Here is a 27,413-nt window from a genome sequence, read left to right on the forward strand (position 1 = left end):
CATATAGCTTAGCAAGAAATGCTTTTATTTTGGACATGAACTGGATTAAAATCTTCATCGTGTAGAACTTAAGTAATCTTTGTTTTGCCTTAGTTAATTTGCATCAGCTCTTCTTCTGTCTCCCTTGCTCAGCATGTTTGAGAGATCAGGGTGTGTGTTGCCCAGGCATGTCCTAGCAAGCAGTGCCTATAGCTTTAATATAAGCATTAATTCATAAAACAGCTATTAAAGAGAAATGAATTGGATACTGGTATGTCTTGAAGGATAGATGAATAGGTCAAACTTGTTTGGTTAACCCTGTTGATAGGAATTTGCTCCACTAAATGGACTAAGTAGATCTGAGGAGGCTCTGGTCCATCTTTGGTACAGACAGAGGGGAAAATGAGATTATTTCCCTGAGGAGATTACCTACAATTGTCGATTGTCCAAAATCAGTTTATTTTTGATGTAGGAGAAAAAAATGTCCAGAGAAATATTTTCATGGACTAGCATAACTATTCTCGTTGGAACTTCAATACTTTATACTCAGTTCCCATATTCTGCACACTGTAAACAAACTACAAGTCTTTAACATTTTTCTTCAGCCTATGGAAAATGTAACTCTAAATTAAGGCTATCCAGTACAGATACTCAGGGAAAAAAAAAATATATTTATAACTTCAGGAAACTGTCATTAGGGGGTTTGAAAAGTTATTTATAATATTTCAATAATCATCTTTTGGTATGGAGGGTAGAAATGAGAGCAGCAGTTGTGTGAAGGTTCTATTCTAAAGTGGTGACAGTGGAGTATGTTTAGGAGGAGAAAATATGATTCCTTTTCTTTTTCTGCACTGAAGAATATGAAAATTCTTTGTTTGACAATGAGAGTATTATTCTTACGATGGTTTTTACTAATTGGGCCTTTCCATGTGTATCACCCAGATCTGCTGGAATTCAGCTGTGTCTTTGCTTTTTATTAGGCAGCTTCCTTAAAGATTCTTTTAAATTTGGTATTTCTGAAAAACCACAGTGCGTTTTCAAAGTCACAATGTCAGCTTAAGTCTGTTATACATTTAATCAAATATCCCAAATGAGAAACATCCCAACTTACACCACTTTGTAATTAAATTTGTATTTAATATGGCCTCCACATGCCAATAACCCCATCAAACGATTGTTATTACTAGAGTTTGATATTCATGAATGTCTGATTGTAATGTGGACTTTCAGCATATTTCATTTTTAAAACTACGTCTGAAGTAATAAACATTTGAAAATCAAGATCCCCTCCTCCTCGTGTTTAGGTATTTTGCTGTCCTGACAACTATTATTAATCCAGTCGTACTTTGTGGAGCTACAGACACAACAGAAATTAGTTTTAAAATAGAAATTATGCAAACATATTGTTCTTTTTGACGGTTCTTAAGCTTTATGCAAAGGACTGGTTGAGTTTACTTCATTTGCATCAAATTCGGATTATGTGTGTACTCATATTTATAAAGGTTGAGCCAGGATGTTGGTTTATCCCAGGATGGCAGATTTTGAATGAGGGCTTCTGAGGCCTGGGACTTTTTCCTACCTAAGCTAGTTATCAAAATACTGGGGCTTGCTCATTTACCTTCAGAAATGACTTCTGAAACTCATTTAATGTGCTGTAGCGTCTACAGACTTGCTCTAGTATCTCTTCAGTGATACTTCCTTGAAGTTTTTCTAAAAAAGTCATGTTCCTACTCCATGATTTCATATGCATGAAAACATCCTTTTTAAATGTAGGTGTGGTATGATGCTCAGCTGTGCTTATTCTGATTGCACCACCTTGACTTCTTGATTTTCACATAAATTCTCTAAAGAAAATTCAGACTTCCTTGGGTTTTAATTACTCTCTTTTTTTTTTTTTATGTGCTGAAAATAAACATGTAACATCTTATTGTGGACTTTGGACTCAAACCAGTGCCAAGTAGAGGGTTTAACAGGTGTTCTTAAAAATGGATTGCCACAAGATAAGAACATCAGTGGAAATGGGTATTCATCTGACCTAAGGGATTCTCTGGGGAGTCAACACTATCAACATATTTTATAATTTTTAAAAAATGCCTTAAATACACTAGAGTGTTTTGTATCTTTACACCTAATGCAAATCGCATCATAGGTGCCATGTGTTTTGTGGAACACTGTTTCCTCGGTTGGAAATGAGGGGGAGAGAAAATACATTTTACCACCTTCTCCCTCGAGTACATAATTTTGGAAAGATTTTAATCACATAAAACCATTCCTTCCATGTATTTTTCCCTTTTGATTACACAAAATGATGGTCACAAGATCCTTTTTACAGCCACTGGTATCTTCAATCATTTCATCTTTCTGCTGCATTAAAAAATAAAAGGCCCTGGACCTCTAGAAAAACACAATATAATTTAAATAAAATCTTTTAGTATTTTTAACAGTATAAATTTTAATTCTTGTTTTCAAAATCCAAAATGCTGATTGTTGGTATAAATATCTAGCCTGTTTAGCTGTTGCTGTACCATATAAATTTCTTACTGATTAAAGCAGATGTTTTAGTTTTTGTGGTTATATATGGTTGAATCTTAGTTTCACAATCATGCTAGTTAACGTAATAAGGTTCTAGCTATTCTGAGTAAATTACAAATAAAGACTTGTGAAAGATTGTGTTAATCATGTTACCTGTGAGAAGAGGGTGATCTGACAAGTTAATGCTGAGTCACAGCTGTGCAATGAAAAAGTACGCTGCGAGCACTATTTCCCAGGTCTACTTGAAAAGAAGTCCTGGACTGTCTCGATCAATTGCTCTTTTCGTGGTAGATTTCTACTTGGCGCTTCCAATAAAAGATACTAGGGACGCTGCTGATCCATACTTGTAACAGCTAGAGGTGCTGCACCAGTACCTAAAGCTCTGCTGATGTTTCAGACAAATATATATATATGTGTATATATATGTATGTATTTATAAAGAGGGAGGCTGTGCGTACCCAGGAAGAAAATGAAAACTTTCATAAAGTTTTTACAACTAAATAATATTTAAAATATTACATGGATGAAAACCAAAGAAATCAATACAGAGAGAAAAATTGTCACTCTCCTGTCAAGCTTTCCTTTGAATTTCAGGACATCTTTGCAGTGTCACATCAACTGAGGGGAGTGTGTGTGTGGAAATCAATACAACAAAAATAATAGAAGTAGAGTTTGGAGACAGCACAGGTGACGTCTACCTTTCCTTTATACGTCAAGATGTAGGCATGATTAACAAAAAACTTTTCTTAAACATTCAGGATGAGGTAAATGTCTCCTAATAGCTTTTTTGGTTTAGGAAATTGCCCTCTGTGGGCACTCATAAACAGGCATGTTGGGGAGAAAGGCATTGTGCACTGGAGAGAAGGGCTTGTTATTTGAGTAGGCTTTCTTATAGAACATTATCTAGGATCAGATGTCATGATACTTCTAATTAAAGCTTCACTAAGTAGCTAATTACATTATCTTCTAGGAGGTTTACGTCATTTAGTCGTCATATTTCTAACACGAAACAACACTGCGCACTTTCTCTCAGCGTGTGGAAAGTTTTGTACTTAACCTTTGAAAGCTGCATTTCATTTAAGTTGAGGAAAGCAATTTATTTAGGACCAGAAAACTGTGGATTTCTGCTTGCTAAAAATACATATTTTTTCAATACCTGCTTCAATATCATTATTAGTTGGTTAATTAAAAAAACTTCATAAAACTAAGTTCCTTAAGAGAAGATATATTACATGAAGAAATCACGTGTATATATGTAGTAGGTGCTAGGTGCCTACTACCTTATAGTTTATGCTTTTGCCTGTCTTTGTTAATTTCCTGTTTTTATAAAACTAGGATGGAAAAAATTGGTTAAAATTGGAGACCAACTAATTTTTCATCATCATTTCCTCTTTAGTACAACAGGAGGGTTCTGACCCATAGGCTTTCTCCTGAATAAGAAAGATTCTTTGTCCCAGGGGAAGCTGTAGTGATTTAAAAAAAAAAAAAAGAAAAGGCAACAAAAAAAAAAGCGCCACATCTGCAGAAACTCTGTTGTTTTTAATTACTGTCAGCTCATTTAATCTTTGCTTCCTCTCACCCGCTTCCTTTTCCATTTATATGTGCAAGGGAAAACAGAAAAACCTAAAATGATGAAAATAGGAAACATCTCTACCTGAATAATGCATTTAAAAACAAACGCTAGTGAAAAGTTGGAACAAGTTCTGGCATGTAAGAGAGTGGCTGATATTGCTGCTGGTTATAGAATGCTGATTTTTGAACATAAGAGATATTAAACTGAAATATTCTTGTATTTCAGTGGAACAATTTTGTAACTCACAGAACCGTGACTATGTGTGCCCGTAGTACAATTTTGTAACGTATGTGATAATCTTGCCTAGTTCCTCTGAACGTGATCGTACTTCTGAACTCTGTATTGATCAACAAGTAGTTGAATGTGCTCGTTAGACTTGTGTTTCGTACATCATGGCTAACCCAGCCTACTGTCACCAATTTGGAGCATTGGTTTCATGGAGAACTCCATTATCCTATTTTTATATTATTATTTGTACTGTTTTAATTGTAGCATAGTTATATTTGTATTATGGTGCTCAACTCCTGAAAATATTTTAAATATAGTGGCATAAAGTACATATCCGTGACTTTTATTCTGCTAATCTTATTTAGATACAATTAACTCCACTGCTGATCATGTGAAGTGGTAGAGCAGAGAGATTTAGGTGCCTAAGCATAGAGAAGCGATGATCTTTTGCCACCTCAAGCTGTCTGAGACCATCTGGACAGGACTGGCAGGTACCAGCGGCCTGGCCCTTCTGTGAAGTGGGAGCTGAAGGAAGGGCCACCAGGCCATAAGCTATGTGCTTCTATTTGGCCACTTCTCCCCACAAAGATCATTTAAAGTCGTTTATGTTTTTAAAAGTTACTTGTATGTTTTTTCAGCATATGCATTTGTTGGTAGTTAAGATAAAACCAGATCACTATTTTACGTTCTTAATATTCTTACACATTACTGTCTCTTGCTGCCATAAATTTAAAATTATTTTTTATTTCTCTCCCAAGAAGCCACCACTGAATGCAATTAAATAAATAGCTAAATAAGCTATAAGTTACATTTAATACATAAGTAAAGTAATTGTCTGTCTAGAAAGTGAATTACCTCATCTGATGTTGTAGCAGAAGGGATTCTCATGATTTTCTCTCTTGATTAGTCCGTGACGTGCTATAGTCCTTTGCTATGAGCCAAAGCATTTTTTTTGTTTACGGTTCATGTTACTGCTTCTTATACAATATTAATAGTGCATTACAGCAACTTCCCAGTTGGAATATGAAGTGTATTGCATTTGTTGTATATACTACATAGTTTGATCTGGGTCCAGGTATATGCCAGTATATAGTTAGCATCTGTAACATAAAAATAAACTTGCCTAATTAGATCAAAAAGGGGAAGCTTGGATGAACTCCATTTTTGCATAGAAATGGATACTCAAAATATTTAAGAAAGCATTTCTAGCGTGGAGAGTTTCTTGTCATCTGAAAGTCTGAATGTGTGTGAAACAGGCCAGAAAGAATTTTATCAAAGATTTAAAAACTTATGAAAGAAGCAACAGTGAAAAACCTTTCACTTCCATTTAAAAGCTGTAAGGAAATTTTCAGTGAAGTGAATAGAAAAGCTGTGTGAGACCCAGAGGAAATGGGAAGCAGTGTCCAGTTGCTTCTGATGCCACACCTTACACCGGGGAACTAGAGGAAGCCGTTTGTACTCTAAATAATCCAGAGTTTGATTGGATGAAAGAAGCTGCTTAAATGAGCTCTGCTATACAGAAGCTGTGTCGAAGGCTCAGGTTGAGTTACTCTATGTTGGTGATGTTTATCTTGCAACCATGTAAGTCAGGATCCCAGTCATGAGTCAGTCCTGCTGGGAGAGGAATGGTACAGCTGAGGAGCAGAAAGGTGTGGAGTCTCTTTGGCTGAGGATCTACAAATAAATTTGATTGCATAGCAACGATTTTAAGATTTGTCTGTAAAACGTATCTCTTAAGATGATGCTAAAAGCGGTCGTGAGTGGTATTGGTTCTGAAAGTGAAAAGAAAGCAGGAAGCCTGTGTGCTGTGCAAAAGAGTTTGCTGTTATGTTAGGGTAGAGGGAAGTGTGAACATTTCACTTCTTACAAAATGCTAACTTTGTTATGGCATTGTTTTTTCTGTTCTGGATTAACATCACTGCAATAACAGTAATTCCTAAATAACTTGTTTATTTGATGAGTATTTTTTTCCTAATTATGGTGTTTTCAATTCCAAAAGGCTCAAAGTATTTTGAGTATTGTAAGACCAGTACAGTAAGTACAGAATCATTGTTACAAGCCAAAATTCAGAGAAGTCATTTGGAGCGTGCAATGGAATTATATATATGGCTACATAGATATAAGAGGAAATTTTGGCTAAGAATCTAAGTCAAACTCTAGAAATTACACAAAGTGATGCATGATACAGAAAAGAGCTGTCAGGATCCAATTTAATAACAGTTATTCTGTCTGCCTTCACCTCTCCTTGAGTGTATGTACAGATAATTGATCAAATCCGTTCAATTTTCTCTGGAAGCGTAAGGAGTTGAGATATGAACCAATTGTTTTTTGGACTTTCGGGAATTACAGTCCTTTAGCTGAGCACCTGGATTCAACTTTTTTTTTTTTTAGGTTGTTTAAACTATCAACAGCTTTTATGAAAATGGTAAGACTGGTCAGAAATTAATATAAAAATATGAAACTCTGTCCTCTGCTTCTCAGTAAAATTTCAAATTATATAGAAAGAGATGACTGCACTTACTACTCGGCTCTAATTGAAAACCAGGTTTTCAGAAAAACAAATTTTTATCTCTTGCCTCGTGAAAGCTGTTTGTGATTCTGCATTTGTTCAGCTTAGGCTGTGACTATTTGAATAAAGAAACTAAGTTTCCATATTGTATTCTTACAGAATACCTTTTGAGAAAAAAGCGCTATGTAATTTTTCCATTCTGACATTCATGCCTAGATTTGTAAAGTGTCTTTGTAAGTTATGAAATCCTAGGCTATGCAAGAGAAGATAGTCTGACTTGGTTAATGAATACCAGCAAGAGTTCTGTAAATAGTTCCTTTCTAAAATAAAAATCATCCTCACAGAACAAAATCTATGTACATTTGATGCAGCTTCTGTGGAGTTCTTATGTCTGTGGACTGTCCCCTTTAAAAACTTATCTATGAACTCTTCTAATTGATATTAATTTTAAAAGAATTTTGGGTTAACCTCCTGAAAATGCCCTAGTATTACTTAGCTGTGATTCAGGAGAAAGTTAGGATAAGGATTGAAGTTGTCCATAGTAATTCATAGTTGTCACTGAGGAGAAATTTCATAGTTCAGAGACATTTTGTTTTGTAGGATAAGCAAATCGTGATTTCTTTTTTTTCATGTTTGTTATTTTGATTGTATTTAATCATATTCTAAATTGTGATGTTTCATTGCCAGCAGTCCCACAGCAAGATCTCTTCCTGGTGTTTTTATTCCCACATCAAAAGTATTCATAACTGCACGTGCAGAATTCTAGCCTGACTGCTTACATCTGTGTGGAGTTTACAGCTCTGTAAATAGAGATACCTGTAAGAGTTCGACTTGCTGTGCTCAGCATATACGGCTACATTCCTTATGAATGTGGACAGCTGCACTCCTAGGGTTCTCCTTGGCTTCTTCCTTGTCTAACCAGAGATTGGTAGAGCAAACGGTTTAGTGTTTGTATGAAATTGCACTAATATGTGTCTGTGCAGTTACAGATAATATGAAATCCCTCTAATATTCTGGTTTTCAGGCATATTGAAAGCTATTTATTATGCCAATAGCTGTTCAGAATATTATAACTAATGTTTAGCCCATACAGCTACAGAACAGTATTAGAGAAGAAAATGCTGCTCGAATGGGTATATATAATACTTCAGTGAACAAATCAAAATGGGGTGTCTACATTGTTCTACCATGAACGAGACAAATCAGAATACAGATTATTTTTTTTTCTCCTTATTTTATATGAATTTCAAGTAATGTGTGGTATTATAGTTCACGGCACTGTTGGTAGGATTGTCTGGTGTTATCCAAGTTCAAATTTCCATTTGCCAAACTTCGACTATTTAGGTTGAAATTTTGTATTCTAGATGTCTGCCTTTGGATGACTTTCCTTTGACAATTTCAACCACAGTGGTTCAAACATTCCCAAGACTGAAGCTATTGGGAAGACATTTCTCAATGTTAGTCTTCTAGAGACCTTTGAAAGTCTGTAACTATTTAACATTTGAGCAGAGCAACTGTGACATATTATATTATATTATATTATATTATATTATGAACATAGAAGGAGGCTAATAAGGAGTGTATAGATAATTCTTGGAGTTCCCATGTTTTGAATGCTTATTTTATGATTTTGTTACCATGTGGGTATACAGCAGTTTACACTATGTGATTTGTCTCGTTTTGCTTTAGATTATTGGTTGCCAAGTCAGAAGAGAGCCACCGGAATCTACTGAACGGTATACTCGCTGGATCAATAATTTGACCGAGGAACAACTTCTTACACAGGTATTCTTGTTTCAGCTGTCACTGAAATTACAGCAGAAAAATTGAGCAAGAGTTTTATTTACATGGATTTTTTTTCAATCATTAGCAATTCTTGATAACTTCCTAAGGTTATCAGATTCTTAAAGGCTAGTCTTTTCAATAAGAGACAAGTTTATGGTGCATGTGATCATTGTGTAATGAAGACTTCACACTGAGTGAGAATGAAGCTTTCAACATCAGGTTCAGAGTGAGCCTTACATTTCTCACAGCTGCCTCTGGTTAAATGCATATGCTTTAGTGTTCTAATAATTAGTTTAGGGTTTCTTTTTTAAAAGGTGTATTTAAACACAAAAGGAAAAAAAATCCTTCTTTAGAATTATTTCCCTTCCCCCCTAAGGTTAGCTACTGACTGCTTCTGTATCTGTTTAAGTTTTGCTAGAGATCGTTTTAAAATAGCACTTATTCGAGCATTAAACATTATACATGTTTGTAAGTAAGATGCGTCTTGTGCAACTGAAGATGACAGTTTTGGCATAAAGAAAGGTTGTTTCGTTAGGCAGGCAGCCAATGCTGAAGTAAAAGAGACTTTGGCAAAAACAAGTTAAACTGTGGAAGAAATCAATCCAGCTTGTGGAGGAATGTGTGTACTGAGTATTATAAGAAATCTAATGGATGGTGAGCAGAAAACATCCCAGCAGGCATTAAGATGCAAGTATTTGGGGTCGGGTTTTGTGATGTTATGGTAGGGAGACATTTGCTTTTGATTTTCCTTGATTTAAGTGGCTGAAAAGATTAACATACCCTTGTTTGTTAGACTTCATTGTAAACTCTGTTGTGTTCCCCATTATCCTAACCCCCAAAGACGTACTTAGAGGCTCTGGCATGGTCATTGTAACACAAGAACTAATCTGTAGACCTTGTTTTAAAATCAGCAGTGGTATTATGGTTCCCTATAATTCACCAAGTGAAAGTAGTTACAGAAAAAGTTACCCATGGAATATTTGGATTTGCCTTTCGGTATGGCATTAGAAAAAAAAAAAAAGATTTAAGACAGTGAATTTATTGGACAGCCATATCTGAGTCACTGTGTTGTTGAAAAGAAGAGAAAGAAAAAGGTAAAAAAATGGTGCTACACAATCTGAAGTGTTTCATCTAAGTGGCCACTGGATGGGGTCTTTAATGAATTAAGCTGTAAATTAAAATAAATATCCTAATTATGAGATTATTTAAGGGGGGTATGCAAAAAGAAAACTAAATTTAAGATGGGGATGTATGTCTTCTGGAAGAGATGATTTAATATAGTGGTTGTGATAGTAGGATGCAAATACAGTGACCTGGGAAATCCCTTGCAATCTTATGTGCCTACAAATACCTCTTAAAGCCTTAATCAAGCAGCGTGTGCAATCCATTATTTTTACATATGATTTAGATTCACACATTTTACAAATAGATGAGGAATTTTGGAAAACATATTTGGTTTGGAACTAGAAGGCTCCATAGCGGAACTTGTGCTACTTGTCCATGAGTTTATTAACAAGATGAGATTTATAGAATCACACTAATAATGCATTCCTAAATATTTTTTTTTTAACTTGTTACCTGTTTTCTACCAAATTTAGTGCAGAAATAGAAGTTCCTCAAAGACACTAGGTTTCTGAAAATTCTGTGGAAGTATGAAGCTAGGAGAGATTGTGCTGCTCCAGCTGCAATTCATATGTGGTTGAGCACCACAGAATCCACTTGGACAGAGATTTTAGGTGCCCAATCATAAGACAAGCTTCAGCTGTGGCAGAAGCCTGTAGGAAGTTTGGTTTTTCTAACTGTGGTGCTAAAAGGACTGCTTGATTTCCAGAGCAGCGCATGTCAGCATAGGGCATCTCTCCTGCCTCGCTATCCATTCTTCGGATCAGAAATTCAGGTAGGGAGGTAATTATTTTGCTTTCCTGGACTTAAGAAAGTATGGGGAGGAGGAGGAGGATGACTGGGGAGTAAGAACCATCTCAGCTGTTGTCTAATACTCAGGATAGGAATCAATTATGTAAGATTGGGCCGGATTTGTCCCACTCCCCTGCCCTCAATGCACCCTATATTTTATTTTGGATGTGCTTTTTTAAACTTTCTTCAGTAAATAAGGAAACTATAATGATGGGTCTTTGCTAATGGATTTGCAGAATCTCTGGGAGGAGTAGTCCTTTAGGGAATTCAGGAAAATTGGCTTTAATTTACAGCATATTGTCTCCAGCAGTTTCCTGTAGTGAAAGAATGTTCAGCTTTTTTTAGCTGTCTCTGTACTCAGTGCCCAGTGTTTTTTCCAGTTACTTCTGTTGCATTTCTGTATCATGCATATGCAAATTATTTGTGCTCTAAATTGGGAAACCAAGCAACCAATTAAAAAAAATAATCCAATTGTCAAGATCATGTAATCCCCTATCGTAATATTCATGTTATGAATCAAATAATATCCTATAGCATTTGATTGCTTTACTAGACAGTGACTGAAGTCCAGTTTGAAAGAGGTGGGTGGTAGCAGATGTTTTGTTAGGTGGTTGGATGGCTTTATGCCTCGGTGCTGGCTGCTGGTTTTATATCACTTGAGTCAATACCAGATTTTTGGATCAAATGTCCATCCCCTGTCCTCATGCTGAGAAGATCATTCAATACAAAATGCTTCTAGCATTTCAACTTTTCTTTTCCCTTAGCTATGGCCTCTTGATGCTTACTCATCCATTAAATGTTTCTCTAAACAATTATACTGTAACATTCCAAAGATACTTTATGGTATGCGTGAAATTTCAGAATATATACCCCAGAGAGCGTGGTGAGAGTAAGAGAGTACAAAGAGAGCATAATAATGAGAAAACTACTTTTAAAAAGATTTAATATTTGCTTGTTTAAGGTTATCTCCTGCATAAATGATGAATGATTAAAATATACTATTATAGGTGTACTAATATAAGCCTTAAAATACCTGTATATGTGTTTTGGTAGACTTGATATCTCTCTGGCCAATAGTGGAAAAAAAAAAAGGATAATTTAAACTGTTCAGTAAATGCAGAGCACAGTCACAGGTACAGGAAGAAAGTGAGCAAACAAATTAAGAGAACTGACTGTTATGATGTGGGAGTAAGTGGAAAAAATGTATATTAAAACTAATCCTCCAGGATATCCGAGTCTGAATTGCGTCTGAAATGTGATTGTAGTTTGATCATGTTAGCTCTTCTTGCACACTGGAAATTTTACTGTGCTGTATAAGTAAAAATGTCTGATTGATTTTAAGGTTGGATTAATTACACAAATATTTATACATGTAGTTTTTAAGGATTGTCGCTGACTGTAAGTAGCACAGCTGAGTTCATATCCATGTCATTAAATCACTGCTTTAGGTTACTTTAGTCTCACAGCCTGTGAAGTATTATATTCAGCCTGAAGCATAATTCCATCTGACCTGCCATTTTTTCTTCCCCAAAGACAAGAGACTTCTCTGCTTTCATATGGTTGTTAGAAAGCAGACTGCGAGCCTAGAGTGGTATGTGAGGAGACTCTTGCAAAAAGGAGCGGGTTCTGTGGTTGGTAAGACTGGACTGTCCCGATTTAGAAAAATAACAAGTCTGAACAAAACATGATGATTCTGCATGTCTGTTGTACACTGTAATGTGTCTGTATTGCTTCCTGATACAGACTGTACTTTGCAGATTATCTCAGAGCTCTTTGTGTTGGATAAATCTGGAAGTTTTCGCAGGTGATTTGTAGTTGTACCAATTATCTCTCTGCACCACCTGATAGTAGAAGAATAATTAACATGTTAGAGTTTCGTAACATACACTTTTCTGTGCTGTTGCAGGTGCCTGTTAAATTTAGCTAATAGGTTTAAAAAGCTGTTTATCTACTTACTAAGTCTTCCTATATTAGAGTTTAATTAATATTTGATAAAAGTTCATGCTACAAATCTGGATGGATTTGGAATCTATTTGGAATCATCTATTTGGAAATAGAACCAGCATTTTGGATGAGTCGAGCGTGTAGCTTGTTGAAGGACCTGATAAGACGGCTGGACCTTTTCCATAAATTTGATACACTCAATATTGCATTGTCATCATCACGTATCTCAATAGGCAGCTTCTTACTGGTAAAAAGCTGGTAGGAGTAGATTGCAGGTAGGATGAATTTTCCAGGTGGGCCACAGATTGAGTATCTCTGGCTCAGGGCATCTGTTTTGTCTACTCACAGAGCAAGTTCCAACTTCATAACTGCCAGGGTTGGTTGTTGGTGTGTCAGAAGTGAAATAATAATTGAGGTGGCAATCTGAAAGTGGATGTATGCAAGGCCTGTTGTCTGGTTGTATTAGTAAAGGCAAAATCTGGACAGAGGGTAAGTCTTTCTTGCTTAAGAATGGATGAACTAAACAAAGGGTGATTGATATTCCCCCTGCCCCTCTGTATCTTTGCCACTATTAACAGCTCGCTTGTGCTTGTTGTCATTCAATGAAAAGACACTCGATACTTTCCTGGGCTTTTTGTCACGGTTTCCTCTTCCTTCACCCACTTTATCTAAAAATGCATCGTTAATAGTGAAGTCCCGATGTTTTTCTACTGAGTGAAAGAACCAAAGTCACAAACTGGTTAATTACAGTAGATTTTACTCGTTTGTATGGGATTAAGTATATACCATGTAAGAAGAGAAACAATTGGCTGCTTCCTTTTGTGGTTGATCCTTTTTTCTCCTCTGGAGGAGAATGAAACAAAGTTTCACAAGCTAGTCAATATTTATCTTTCTGTTTGAAAATGCCTGTCAAAGGGGTTCATGGAGTTCTGGAAAGCTTAATGAGAAGTGGCTTACCCACATCTGTGAACTCCAGGCACAATTAGAACTTCCTAGTGGGGCTTTATGTGAAGGCATCTCAGGGTCAAATATTTTTGAACTTAAAACCAGGTTTGCGGTAGTTCAGAAACGTATACAGATTTTGTTTTGTGTGTTAGCAATTTCGCATGAGTTTAAAGGTGTACCATAGAGGAAAGAGTGTTAAATAAATTGGACTTTTCCTTTTCATGTTTTGTTTGATAATTTGCATGCTTAAACAAGGCTTGAATGTAGTTCATAGTAATATTTAAATGGAACAGAAACACTATAATATAGTATAAAAGCAACTTGGGAAGACGATAAGTTTGGCTTTATTCCAAAAAGTTTTTGATGAATGCAGTCTTACAGCATGATGGATACTTGTATGGCAGAAAAAGCATAATATGATTTTGATGGACATTGAAGTTAAGCAGGTATAAAACAGTTTGCTTCTGATTTGAGCTATGATTTGTTGTAGCTGATGATCTTTTCTTGTGTTTTAAGTCATCAGTCACACCAACATGGAATGCAACATGTTTGCATCCTAAAAAAAATTTTTCTGAAGACATTTGATATTAAGAGATGGGCAGGTAATGCCAAGTGTAAAGGAAAACTATCGAGGATTAAATTTTCAGAAATGCATAATTTGTTTTCCAAACTATTACTGACATTTGTGTCTCCTTAGTACTTCTGGAAATTACTTCAAAAAATAGGGCAAGAAGAAAAAATAAAATCCAGAGTTGGTTATTAATGTAGGACTGCAGTTAGGAACATGGATGGAACCAACTAATGACTTCCAGTTTCTGAATGCTCCGTTTATTCTTGTTTGATCTTCCATATTTATCCTGTGGATATGCTGGCTTACAAATAATCAGCCTTTAAACTTCACTCAGGGCTTCTATTGCATTGCCTTTTATAGCGTAAGGAAACTTTACTTTTGTCTAACAGATGAGGGATAAAACACAGGTTTTATTTTAAAATGATAGGTGAGGTGTTGAAGAAGCTGTAACTTTTCTTTTTCCTTTCAAAACAAAAAGCCTACTCCAAATACAAGTTTCCAACTAATTTAGTGATGTTTATTTTTCAGTTGGTCCTCCATGTGCGAGAGCACAGAGCAGATACACCCTTAACTTCCTGTAATTTTCTTTCTTTGAATTTGAGAATCAAAGTGCTGATTCCACAAAAAAGGGAAATATTTTTACTGTGGCTTTTAGTGTAATAAAAATTACTGATTTCAAACATATTTTTACTGCAGTGCAGCTCCCTAATATAGCCTTATATGTAGGAAAAAGCATTGTCTTGTGCAACTGGGCACTGAATGGTTTTTCACCATTTAAAAATTGTGTATGAGCACGAGTTAAGTGCATATTATTTATTATTGGAAAATCACTTCCTTTTTTGGTCTCAGCTTTTAGTAATAAAAGTACTGGGCCAGATTTTCAGGAGAGCTGAGTATTTCCATAGTAATTGGTGCATCTGAGTGTGTGAGCGTGAAAGCATCATTTCCCATGTTGGATAGGAGGTCTAAAGGCCAGTTTGATCTATCACAGTCAAGATTTTGTTTCTTAATATTTTTTTATGCTGACCTCACCCTGCCACGTTTGACATTTGTCTCTACAGTAGTTCTTTTCTGATTTTTCAACTAGTTAAGGAAGCTGAATGATAAACTATTTATACCCACCATATCCTCTCAAAGTATTAACTGTGTGTATATATATATATATATATATATATATGTTATACTGTTAAGTTTGAGGCTTTTTTTCTTTCTTTCTTTGCTGGAAAGAAAACAGATTCTGGTCCAGTCTAACAGCTTTTGAGTATAAGAATCCACATTTAATGATTAATTCGATTTTAATGTATTTTTTTCTTAGTGCAGGTGTGACAAACAGGGATATGGGAATTTTATTCTATTTGTACAGCCTTGGCCAAATGGACTGTGATTAGAAGTTCTTGAACTGAAGTTATGAAATTAAAAAAAAAAAAAAATAATAGTGAGCTTTTCAGAATGTTAGCTTGGGTCAACTGTAGCTGTGAGCAGTGCGTCCTTTTTCATAAAGACTAGATATTTGTCCATTCATTTATTGTAATTACATGATCTGAAGGAAGATTAGCGTATCTGGTTCCTGTGGAAGCTGTGCTTGTGTATGCAGCTCGCGTTTTGAGAACTGGCCTGCTGACATGGAGAGGAGGTGGAGCAGGCATGTGCTCTGCGGTTAGGGGGGGACAGCCAAGCCCTGGCCCCAGCGGAAATCGGAGCGGTTGCAATGCATGGGGTGTACAACAAGGAAGGAAACGGTCTTGCATCTGGCTTCTAGTGTAACTGTTGGTCCTTTGCCACCTCTCTGGATGGGTTGGTTTCTATGATGTGGGTGGATTTAACCTTTTGCATCACTTGCAATGACTGCTCCCGCAGCGCAGGAAGAGGCAGCAGAGGAGAAATGTAAACCCAGCAGTTTTATACCCTGCATTTTATAAACATAATACCTTACTGAAATTGAAAATTCTGATGCTGCTGGTAATCAAAGTATGATGGCTTAGTAGTTGCTGCAAATTATAGTGATTTTTTTCAGAGCTACTGAAACAGAAAAAGCAAATGTCACCAGATTTTTTTTTTTATTAGAACAATTTGAATTATTTTCCAAGGTTTTCCATTCATTTATGCTCTTGTGCTTAGTGGTGAATTTACTGCAGTAAATATGAAGCATACATGTGAACATAAAAGATAGATAGGTGTTCAGAAAGTTTGTACAATAACAGGAATTATTATTTTCAGGTGTATAATTTCTTAGCATGCAGGAGGACTACTTTTATTTTGAATAATACTTTGCATACCCTAATAATGTCAGAATGAAATAAATACATTAATGAACATATTAATCTCAGGATTATGATAATTTTATAAAGTGGTAAAGACAAATTAAGACAAGGTCTTGCTGTTTAAAGAATGGTTAAAATTTTACTTAAAATGCTGTTTTAATCTTTATCACTTTGGAGGGTTTAGTCTGCCACTGAAGACAAATTAAGCGTGCTGTCTATAATTTCGCTTGTAGAAAGTTCGTTGTTTTATCTGTCTGATTTGGGATCTGATGCCAGAATATACTACTAAAAGCCCTTACGTGGGTTCACTTGTATAAAAGTGATTTGTATCAGCTTAGTTCATAGTTACATCTTAATTACCTTCAACTTTTATGCAAATATAGCCACATCTCTACTAGAGAGCTGCGCTGCTGTGATTATACTGAAATATGTTAAAGTGTCTGTGGCATAGCCACTTCTAACATGAAAATATTTATGCCTTGTGTCACCTGTTGGATTGATGCTATAGTGCAAGAGTTTTAAATAAATGTAATGCATTCCTAATATTTTTTTCATCTTCCTTGTACTCCCTATATGTAGGTCATCTACTGTATAAGTATATAACAAGTCAAAGTGGTTGACTGATGTAAGTTCAAATTCTAAGCAGTGACACTAAGATGCACATCTTTTCTTTTTTATTTGGTTTCCTGGGTTTTGGGTTTGGTTTTGTTATGTTTTTTAAATCACTGTCAGACTGCAGCATGTCATACAAATACTTTTAGCACAGCCAGCCTTCTTCACTAGGCTTGGTGTGCCTCATCTAATGTTCACGGTTTTTATTCTCTTCATCTGTAATTCCCTGCCCTTTGTAAGGGCAACAGAGCACCTTTGCAACAGAATTGTGAATTCTCTAGAGTGAAAGTCATGTCCATGTTCTTTGTTAAAAGCTAGTAAAATAGGGTTGAAGTTTGTGCTTAATATCACATAGTAGCGACACTTTTTTTTTTATACACCTTAATTGAAATTTATTTTGAACATACATGTCATGCTTTTATTTGTCAGAAACCCATCTGTTTGTGTAATCTGGGGGGACTTTGGGACTGTATGGCCAGGTCTTATACTATATGTTTTCTTCTGTGTGTCCTAAAGTTTTTTGCTGTTTACCACTGCAAACTTTTGGAATTGGTCGTTACAGCTGTGACAGTGTTCAGCAGCTTTCACTTTCTCACTTCATTCTCAGTTTCATCTCTTCCCCCAAATAATTTTCTCTTTCCCTGATACTTCACAAAAGAGCCACAAGTTCACCGCATACTTAACTGCCCATTCATTTTGCAAGGAGCAAATTACTGAGTAGTTTCTAGTAAAGAAATTTAAATGTAACCACCTGTGAGTGGAGTAAAGTAGCAGATTAATAATCATCTTCATATTCAGGAGAAAACAGTACTGTATCCATGAAACATTCTATCTATTGAATCAAAGTCTCAGGGATAGGAGGTGAATTGGTCATCGGTTTGGCAATTGCATTTGAACGGGTTTTAATGTTTCTGAGAGAAACCAGACTCTATAATATAGCCTACAGACCTCCACCAAGCAGTGCTAAACTAAATGTGCTCACACACTTCGACATGCTTCATTTAGAGCGCTGCCAGGCCAGAAAGGTAGTACTGAACTCGAGCTAGCAAGAAGCAACCTTACTGTCACAGCATTTACATCTGGGAAATTGCAGGGAAATTCTCAGCTTTATTATAATAGAAGAAAAAAAGAGAAATAAAGAAGTCATTGTGGTAGACCTGAATATGGCGTATGCTTCAGCAAGGCACTAAAAGGACTATTTTAAGCTTTATGCTTCTCTTTGTTCTTTTCCTTCTGTGTATTTCCTGGGTATATAAGCTAAAGGGGAAAGGATTTCTTTTCTTCTAGTTTTGTCCCATATGCAGCCAACAGTCTACCTATGCTATGCACAGGAGTCAGTCAAGAAAGCCTTGTCACGTTATGTCCCAGTCCTGGAAAACTGTCAGAGAATTATACTGGCAAGTACTCACTCCCCTTGTGATTTGTTCTTTAATTATTTCTGTTTCCGCTCTTCTGCTTTTACTGGTCACAAAGAGTAGCACCGCTAATGAGTGCTGCAGAGAGGCCAATGGCAATGCGTCTGTGCATCTCCCTTTTGCTTTACTTCTCTTCTTTTTGAGCAAGGCGTCGTGACAATCTAAAATTGTAGCGTGGCCATGTCTCCAGAGTTTTATCCATATATTTCATATTGGCACTCTTTTATAAAAATAAATAAATATATAAATAAGTCTGCAATTGTGAACTGAAAATAAATTGGAAACTGTCAAATGCTTGACAGTCTTAGAACCCCTGATGGCTCGCTTGAAAGAGGTGTAAAGTTGAGTTGTCGAGTAACAGCTCTGCTGTTCTGTCCTCAAATGTGTTTCTTCTTTTAACTGAAACTCAAGTCGTGTTGAATATGTCCGTTGGTATATCTGCATCCTCACTTCTTCAGGAGGGACATGTTTGAGTTGAGATTTGTTGTACTTGGCATGAATGAAGCAATCAGAGGAATCGCAGCTACCTCTCAGAGCCCACACCAGTGGAGCGTTGCCCCATTTACCTACGGTATTTGAAAATGATGTATTATCTCAACTGCCAACGCTTATTCAGCCACCTGATTTAGAAGGTAACAGCAACATTAGCTTTTCCTACCGTGAATTCCATTTTAATGGCACCTTTCAGAAGAATGTAAATCTTAACCTATGAGCAAAACAGACTCTTTCTTAATCTCAGTGTCAGATTACACATGTTTAAAAAGAAAAAAACAAAACCAACAACCTTTGGAGTCAGTAGGGGAGGTTTTTGGGTTTGTTTTTTTTTTTTGGTGTGTGTGTGTGTCATAAAATTATTCATAGATCTGCAGAGCAGATGTTGACAATTACAAAGAGAACAGAGGCCGGTCTGTGGTCAGCCAACGAGCTCCATTTCACGTGGGTAGATCAAGGCTCAAGGCAGCAGCTATTTCCTGTCAGCGCGCTGGGCGGCAGCGATAGCAGGGTTTGGTGGCTGTAGCCCAGTTAAATTATACAAAGTCACTTTTGTCAGGCCTTGGTTCTGTTGCTCAGCTGAAAGGATAATGGTACGAGAAGGCTCAGTGTTCTGCTTTGTAAGATCTGTGTCTATTGATACAAAATTGTGGGTTAAAAACTTTTTATGGGTTTTGTGTTTCTTTGCTAAATGTTTGCCGCCTCCTTGTAGAACAGCTGACCCTTTCATTTACTGCAGGAATTGCCAGCATGTCATTTCACATTGTAACTGTTTTGGCTTGAACCATATTTAAAGCACAACCCCCCCAAAATTTTAATGTATCCTTATTCAAGAACTTAAATGGTAGCTATTTCCTGCAAATTTAAAATGATCAATTGTTACCCTTTACCTTCAGAGCGATTTTCTTTAAAATTCTTCTGGTTACAGGTGACCTGGGGCATCTCTGTTGGCAATGCTGCTTGGCATGCTAGAATAAACAGGCATTTCCCAGTAATTAAAAGAATTATTACTATAGCTCGCTTTATCTCAAACAGAACGGTGTTGTTGAAGTAATGATGATGCTGATATCACGTCCAAGATTTCCCATTTTCCTCTTTGTTGGTAGAGCTGTATAAATAACCACGTAGGAGTGAGGGGAAATAATAATTTTGATTTTCAAGTTCAACTTGTGTAGCTAGTGATGGAGGAAGCATCTGTTGCCCTTTTGGAGACCATGGGAAGAGGAGAATGAACAAAAATATAGCTTAGTGGAAGGAGAAGAAACTTTGTGGGCCCGGTTGCTATTGGGAATCAGAAAGGTGGTTTCTAGAATTGGAAACATAAAAAAAATTTCTGGTATTCTGCCATATTTTAAATTCGCTCTTTCATGGCTTTTATAATAAAGCCATGGCCATGGAATGTGAGCACATTAATGTCAAGCACTGATGATTGGGTCTGTCACTTTGCTGTTTCGTACGATCAAAGATGCTACTGAACACAAACAGAGCATTGATAAAATGACAAAAGCAAAGCATAAAAATATTTCCTAAATGGCTGAAACAATACCTGTGGTAAATAAATGTTTTCTTATTCAGAAACAAGAAGTTATTTTCTGTCTGATTGAGGACAACACACATTTCACTGTTTAGAGAAAAAAGCATCCCTGTGATAAGAATCTGCCATGTTCTGTGTGACTCAGATCTTAGGTTGCTCGTACTTTTTTTGTGATCAAGTAGGTAATGTGGATAATTTTAGAATAAAGAGGAAGGAAGAAATTACATGCCTCAGTAGCAAGCATGTTTTCTCTAATACTTTAGTTTCAAGTTCTGTATTGAGGATAGGTGAAGTCCAAAGTGTCCTTTTATAGTAGGATACCAGGTGCAAGCAGCTAGACATAGAACATGATTCAACTTTCTCTTTAGTGAAAACGACAACGTGGCAAACTGTTCTTGCTGTGGCAGGGCTTGTGCTTATTTGTTAGGCATAAAACATAAGCAATGCTAATACATACAAATTTTTAGTCTGAAAGAGGCCGGCACATCTGTGGTGTGAATGGAAGTGCTGTAGAGCCACGTGGCGGCAGCTCCGTCACAAACCTCCCCATCAGCACTACCTGGAGTGACATTCTTTGCTCTGTGAGGACAGGGCAATTATCTATTAGTCATGACAGGTTCCAGTCACTCTACTGGATAAATATAAAGATACCTGTGCCAGACCACATATTTAGAATGTGTCATGCTGAGGTATTTACCTGCAAATTAACTGAAAACTGTCCACTGTTTCATATGGATAATGTATAGATAGCCAAATGTTAGGCCAAGTTGGATAACGTAGTATCTAAGAGGGGTAAATGTTTGGTGAATATGGAAATTAAGGCAGTATTTAGCTACAAATGTGTTGAAAATGGTAGCTGTTACTTTTTTTGTTATAGCATGAATTATGAGATTACAATATTATCTACTTTCTCTAGATCAATTTCTAAACTGTGCCATGTAAAATATTATGTTGATGAGCAATAGTAACGTGGGGCAGTGGGGATATGAACAAGGGGAAGCTGGAGGGGACCGGCTTTTGTTTTTCTGCTGAGACCAGGAAACAAACCATTGGAGAGCGTAAAAGTCGGGACCGAGGTTTTTAATCCAGGCTACTGAATTCTTTTAACCAATAGAAATTTTTCGACTTGCACTTAACACATGTATTTGAGTGTCCCCGTTAAGCTGGGGTCACCTTTCTTTGAATCATATAATTGTGATTTGAAATCTCAGAATAGGAAACTGAACGCCATATTTTTTTCCCCTGACATCTCAGCATCTGTTGTAATTGATAAATTGAGCGACAGTGTTGATAAATGTTTTTTGCAATATAGATGGTGCATTTACAAGTATTAAAAATCCTGAATGGAGGCAAATGCTTAATAGTTACTTAGCTTCATTTGTGCCAGCCTGGAAGTCTTAAAATAAAGATTCTGGAAATAAATGTATTTGTATACAATGGTGAGAACATCAACAAAAGGAGTGCTAAGGTGCTAGGACTGCCGGTTATCGGTTTACATGATTAGGTTTTAAGTTTGTAGGAAGAGAATTTGTTTTTTAGGGCAGGGGGTCATCTGTTTTTTTTTCAGGAGGGCCTGATATTGTTTATTTGGGAGGGGGGCATTGTTTGTGTTTTTAATATTGACTCAATGTTGTGTATTTCTCAGTCAAGTCAGAAGCTTTCCAAGGTTACAAGTAAAATTACGAGCTAAGTAGTTCTCTTATTTTGTGGGAGGTCAGACTAATGTTCCATCTTTGTGACAGTGGGACTGTTAATTGGTTTTTTTGTGTAAGTTTTGATGAATAGCCTGAAGTGCAACCTTTTCTCAGTTTCCACCTTTTACCAGAGACTTCTTTAAACACAAATAAGACATTTTACAAGGAAAGAAACTTTTTTTCTGAAACTATTACATATTTCTGATAGTGTTTCACATATTCTGAAGGTTGTTTGAATTTCCGTTTGGTATTTATTTGATGTATTTGGTTAATTTTGTAACTTTGGTAACTTTGGTGATTGTAGAAATGTTATCTGTCACCAACATCAGCAAACCAAAACTGTTTCTTAGTAATATTTTTACAGACTGTTTATAATGATAATAAAAATAACAGGTTTTGGTTTCTACATATCTTTTTATAACTTCTGTCAAACCTCTTTTTAAAGCAAAAAGATGTTGTTTGTACATTGTGTATGTGAAAACTCAACATCTGCTTCACTGACTATGCATAATTATGTGTGAGCAACAGGCAAAGAAAAGCAGCTTATCTACCTTCTGCAAAACCAGACCCTTATTCAGCATCAGTTCCCGTAATTGTCTTCTAAAACGTATTTTCATTACACCATCTGAATTGGAGATACTTTACCAAGGAATCATGGCACTGGTCCGCCAATAAACTATAATAATTATCATCTGAGAAAATCAGAATATTAACAAGAATGTGCTACAGGTAGGTAGTTCTTTGGGAGATGGAGCAATGTCATTTTATTAGAATCTGAGTTTTAAGAGAGTTGTACAGACAAGTCTGAAAACATAACCGAAGAATATTTAGTCATTATTTCAGCTTCCTGTAGCTCTGAAAGGTATGAACTACCTCATTAATCTTAGTGCCGAGCTTTGTGGGCGGAGGGAGGGTGGGGGAATCATTCTAACAATACTTGAAAAAATTCTTCCACTTCTGCTAAAAGCAAGGATGTTGTGGCCTTAGCCGTAATCATGAATAGGTTGCAGAATTGTCTTAACATGTTACATTGGGGAAATGTGTATTTCTACTGGCATGAAGTGGTGTTAAATATTTACCCTTGTTTCAAGGCTTCTAACTGGCAGGAATTTACGAATAATGAGAGCTCTAGCTTTTATATGTGTCCAGATATAGCCTGTTTATGCAAATCGTGTGCCATCCTATAGCGTTTTTACACACGCAGCAACTGTTCTAAGTTTGTGTATCTTTTGACCAGAACTTTACCTTCATTGCTGTTCATTTCATTTGAAAATATTGCACTTGTGAAAAATGTTTGTTCTTAATGTTTTGGGGCCTTGTTACAGGGCTAGCGCATATTAATTTCAAATGCGGTCTTTATGGATGTGCTTGTATTATCATGAAAACGTGATGCTTTCTTTTTTTTTTACTTTTAGAAGAGAAAATAGGTAAATGTCACTTTTAGATCTTATTTTTGTAATTTATCTCAAGAACTGCTACTTAGGCTTTGCTGTTATTCCTTCCTGCTTTAGCAGGTTTGAAGCTTTTGAATCTGATCTTTTAAGCGGATATGTGTACATTTTTATGGAAATTTGTATGTCCACAGCTGCTAGAAAATGAGAGAGTATGTGGCTGTGAAAGATTACAGATTGCCAAATAAGCCTACCAAGCTGAGGGCTGGAAAAAATAGGAATTTCCAAGCAGACTAGAAGTTTATCAAAGAGGAAGAAAGCGAGCCAGTTTGAGTACTTTGCACAGCTGTTTCAAGTGAGATATTTCATCCATGTGATACTATAGAATAATACGATGCCAAAAGTAATACATAAACTTTTTTTTTTTAATTTTGCATCAGTGGCATACATAAAATTGGTTTTGTATAGTCAAAACTTCTGCATTTTAAGACAAAATAACCAAAAGTTTGGTTCATCTTGCACATCCAAAATACTGCAGCTAAATAACAGCTACATTTTCTGAATCATCCCGTAAACACGAGACTTCTCTGATCCATCAGTCAGAAGAACTGACACTTTCCTGCCTTTCTAACTGCAAGAAGGCTTTTTTTTATTTGCTAACAATGTATGTAATAAAAAAATCTTACTTTGAATTGAAGGGTGATGCTTTTAGATTGTTTTACAAATTAAATAGCCATACTAGGTGCAAGTGTATTTTCTTAGGCATAGGTAAGCAGATGCTGCTCTCATATTACTGTGCCTGTAGGTCTCTAGTTCTTGATTTCCACCATCAGAAATGTGTAAGGAGCGTTCGGTAACACGCAGGATGCTTGTACTCCAGTGAACTGGACGCGAGTACTCCAGTTCATGTGTTTGGAGGTATCTAATGACAGAGAGGAATGCATTCACTAGGTAGAAGTGCAACAGATGCCAAACAGCTGTGAATCATCTGTATTCTGTTATGGAAGAAGTGAGAAACTTTAAGCCTCAACTGAAGAACGAGTTTGTTTGTTTGTTTGTTTTAGCACGAAACTGACTGTTTTAACCCTTTCCACTCCCAATTGCATTTGTTTAGCTAGTCATCCTTAGATTAATAACTAATTCTTTCAGCTGCCAGTCCCTCTTTAAGCCCTTTAGATGATGTCTCATTAGAAGTCAGTAAAAACAAAGTGTCAATTTTAAAGTAGGATCCTGTTTTGTCCTTGTCAATGTCACTTGACATTAAGTGCCCATAAGTAGCTGACCTTCACACCTCCCAATATAAACAACTCAAGTCATATGCAGTGCTTTTGGATGTATAATGCCATTGGACTTTTAGTCCTTTGATACCCAGAGATATCCTGCTATTGTTCAGTCCTCTTCATTTTCTTGACATTCAGCCCTCTGCTGCTGCCTCTTTTTCTTTAAGATCTGCAGTCCATTCCGTCTGGTATTTTTCCTCCTCCAGCAGATGATTTCTTTTTATCCCCTGGGTTCATCCACTTTTTCTCTGCATCAACCACCCTCCCTGCCAAAATTCCCTGCTCCATTAATAAAGGCATAATTTGGAATACAGTTAGACAATAAAATGCCTCTTTTTCCTTAGCCTTTGATTGTTTTCGATCAGAAAAGATTAGTTGTAAACCTAAACACTTCTACCTTTCTCATCAAAGGTGAATGGCTTTCCCTCTCTCATCCTGACAGCTATTTTATGCAGTTGCAAGGTCCAGCAATCTTTTTGCCAAACTCAGCGTGTTGTTTCAAATCTAACGCGACAGTGCTTCTCCATGGACACCCAAAGCATTCTTAGGTGCTCGCTGTGAAACCCTCCAAGCGTATCACAATTTAATTGAATGGTTGGCTCTGTCCACCAGGCAGTGAGACTCTAGATGCCAGGAATGGGATAAGAAATGCTGATTTTGGTTGTTTGTTTTTCGGTTGGGTTGTTTGGTTTTTTGTTTGGGTTTTTTTCCAGAGAATCGGTAGAAAGGAAAGGATTGGGAAGCTTACTGAGGACTGTAGTTTTGAAAGTTGTCGTGAGAGATGTGGGAGGAAAGGATCTGAAACAAGAGAAGGGAGTTCAAGAAAAGGTAATTTGTATGCAAAAGACCGAGAGGAGAAGGCAAAATTCACAGTACTGGTTTGTCTACCTTGGAAAAAGAAATTGCCAAATCTTTTCCAGTCTCTTGGGGGTATGTTTGCCATTGCTTAGTGTGAATTTGGTGAACCATCAAAAGAGTTATATTAGCACTCAGAAACTGGTTGTAATGGTAAAAAATCATTGATCACAAATGCCAGTTATTGTTGGAACGAAATAACATACTGTGTGACTGTTTCTGGATTATCTTCCTGCCCTTGATTAACAAGTCTGACACTAAAACTGCTGTTGTATCCTTTGTGAACTGAAGCATGAAGATTCAGCGAGTGTGTTTGGGCATGAGCTGCTTACATGTTTGGATCAAAGGGACTGATGTATGGAAGACTCGCTGACTTACTGTCACTATGGTGTATGAAGGCGGCTTGGAATTCTGTATATGCAATGTTATGAAGTTATTATTGATGTTGAACAAAGGATTATTTATATTTTTTCTTTTTTAATCTGAACCAAAGCTTTGTGAGGTTTTGATGGCATTTTTTTATGAATGCAAACGTATTAAGATAAGGTTACTCAGTGTTTTGCCTACTTTTTAGGCTTTTCTTCCTTTAAGTTACAAATTAATGTTGTCTCTGTCCTTACTGCAGAATCAGTCTTTGATTAATATCATGGAAGACCTGGGTTTTTTTTGTTTGTGTTTTAAAGCAGGCATTCTAATAGCTAATGTATTTGCACAAGGTGAGGTTATTATGCAGCTTAGAAGACCATAAATTTAGGTTTTATTTGACATTCTTTGCTGACAGGGGAATATGATTCTATTTTGTATGTTAGACATTTTAGGAAGTGCTATCTTATTGCTTGCTAATTTATTCTTAATTTAAACAAGCAGTAGCGTATTTAAGGTAAGCATTTAAAGAGAGACATGCTTTTTTGCATCTTTTAGATCCACTACAGGATTTGGTATAAAGCAGTCCTTTTTGTACATCAAAATAAAGAAAATGCATAATTCTAAACAGATGTAACAATTCTGTCAGTTGTTTGAGAGAATTTTGGAGAAGATGTTCCACAATTTAAGATGGTCATGATATGACAGCAGCTAAAAGTCCGTATTTCCCTGGTGGTATGCTATAAAATAATCAAAGCATCATTTTGACTTAATGGGATGAGGTCTTAAAAACCTGCAAAAAATCTAGTATTGTCTACATAGATGGAGAAAAACAAAGAGCTCTTGAGGCTGTGGTGCAAAGAAGCACATGCTATGTAAGTAATAAATTAGTAAGAGTACAACAAATTCAATATATAGCAGAGAATATTAAAAAAAAAAACCCCACAAACAACTAATTTTGCTAGCAGAGCCAAGTGGTCCCATCACCTTATACTACTACAGAATTCCACTCTACTGTTCCTTTCCACCTTTTATGAAAACACACAATGCTGTGTTTTGGAGAAAACGACCTGTTCCACTTCACTCTGTTGGATGCCACGCTTAACAGAGGTTTTGGAAAGTTTTTCAGCAAGAAATGTATTTAAGCCAATGCATTTTTTTTCCTTGCAGGATAGAGGTCTCGTTTCATTTAAGTTAGTGTCTGTATTTCCACAGACTCTGGGGCACCCTGGCTTGCCACAGACATCATCACATGCCCTGAGAAGTTACCATTACACTTGTTTAAGGGGAGGAAAAAAAAAAAAAAAAAAGAGAGAGAGGAAAAAAAGAAAAAGTTTATTATGATTTGTACAGAGCCAAGATACATTCTCTTGATTGCTTGTAGTCTTTAGAGAACCGTACACAGTTCAGGGTATTTCTGGGTCAGTGATTTTTCTGTTTTGGTGGCGGAGGTGTACAGACATATGCTCCAGTGCTTTTATATTGTGTTTCCTTCTGTCTCCTTACAAGCCTTTGAGAAAGAAGCTGAGGGATGTT

The 27,413-nt window shown here is 36.4% G+C and overlaps 1 protein-coding gene across 8 annotated transcripts in view; it reads left to right on the forward strand.

Moving 5' to 3' along the window:
• B3GNTL1 (UDP-GlcNAc:betaGal beta-1,3-N-acetylglucosaminyltransferase like 1) overlaps window positions 1-27,413 on the forward strand; it is a 127,866-nt gene that overhangs the window by 27,201 nt on the left and 73,252 nt on the right. For all 8 annotated transcript variants that reach the window (XR_008469358.1, XR_008469361.1, XR_008469360.1 and 5 more), the window contains one exon: window positions 8,511-8,606. Coding sequence is in view for 2 of the 8 variants with exons in the window: in XM_054221203.1 (XP_054077178.1) it covers window positions 8,511-8,606 (96 nt within the window). In the remaining 6 variants the exon portion in view is untranslated. The remainder of the gene's footprint in view (window positions 1-8,510; window positions 8,607-27,413) is intronic.

This window comes from Rissa tridactyla, chromosome 15 (assembly GCF_028500815.1).
Source record: "Rissa tridactyla isolate bRisTri1 chromosome 15, bRisTri1.patW.cur.20221130, whole genome shotgun sequence".
Taxonomy (NCBI): Eukaryota; Metazoa; Chordata; class Aves; order Charadriiformes; family Laridae; genus Rissa; species Rissa tridactyla.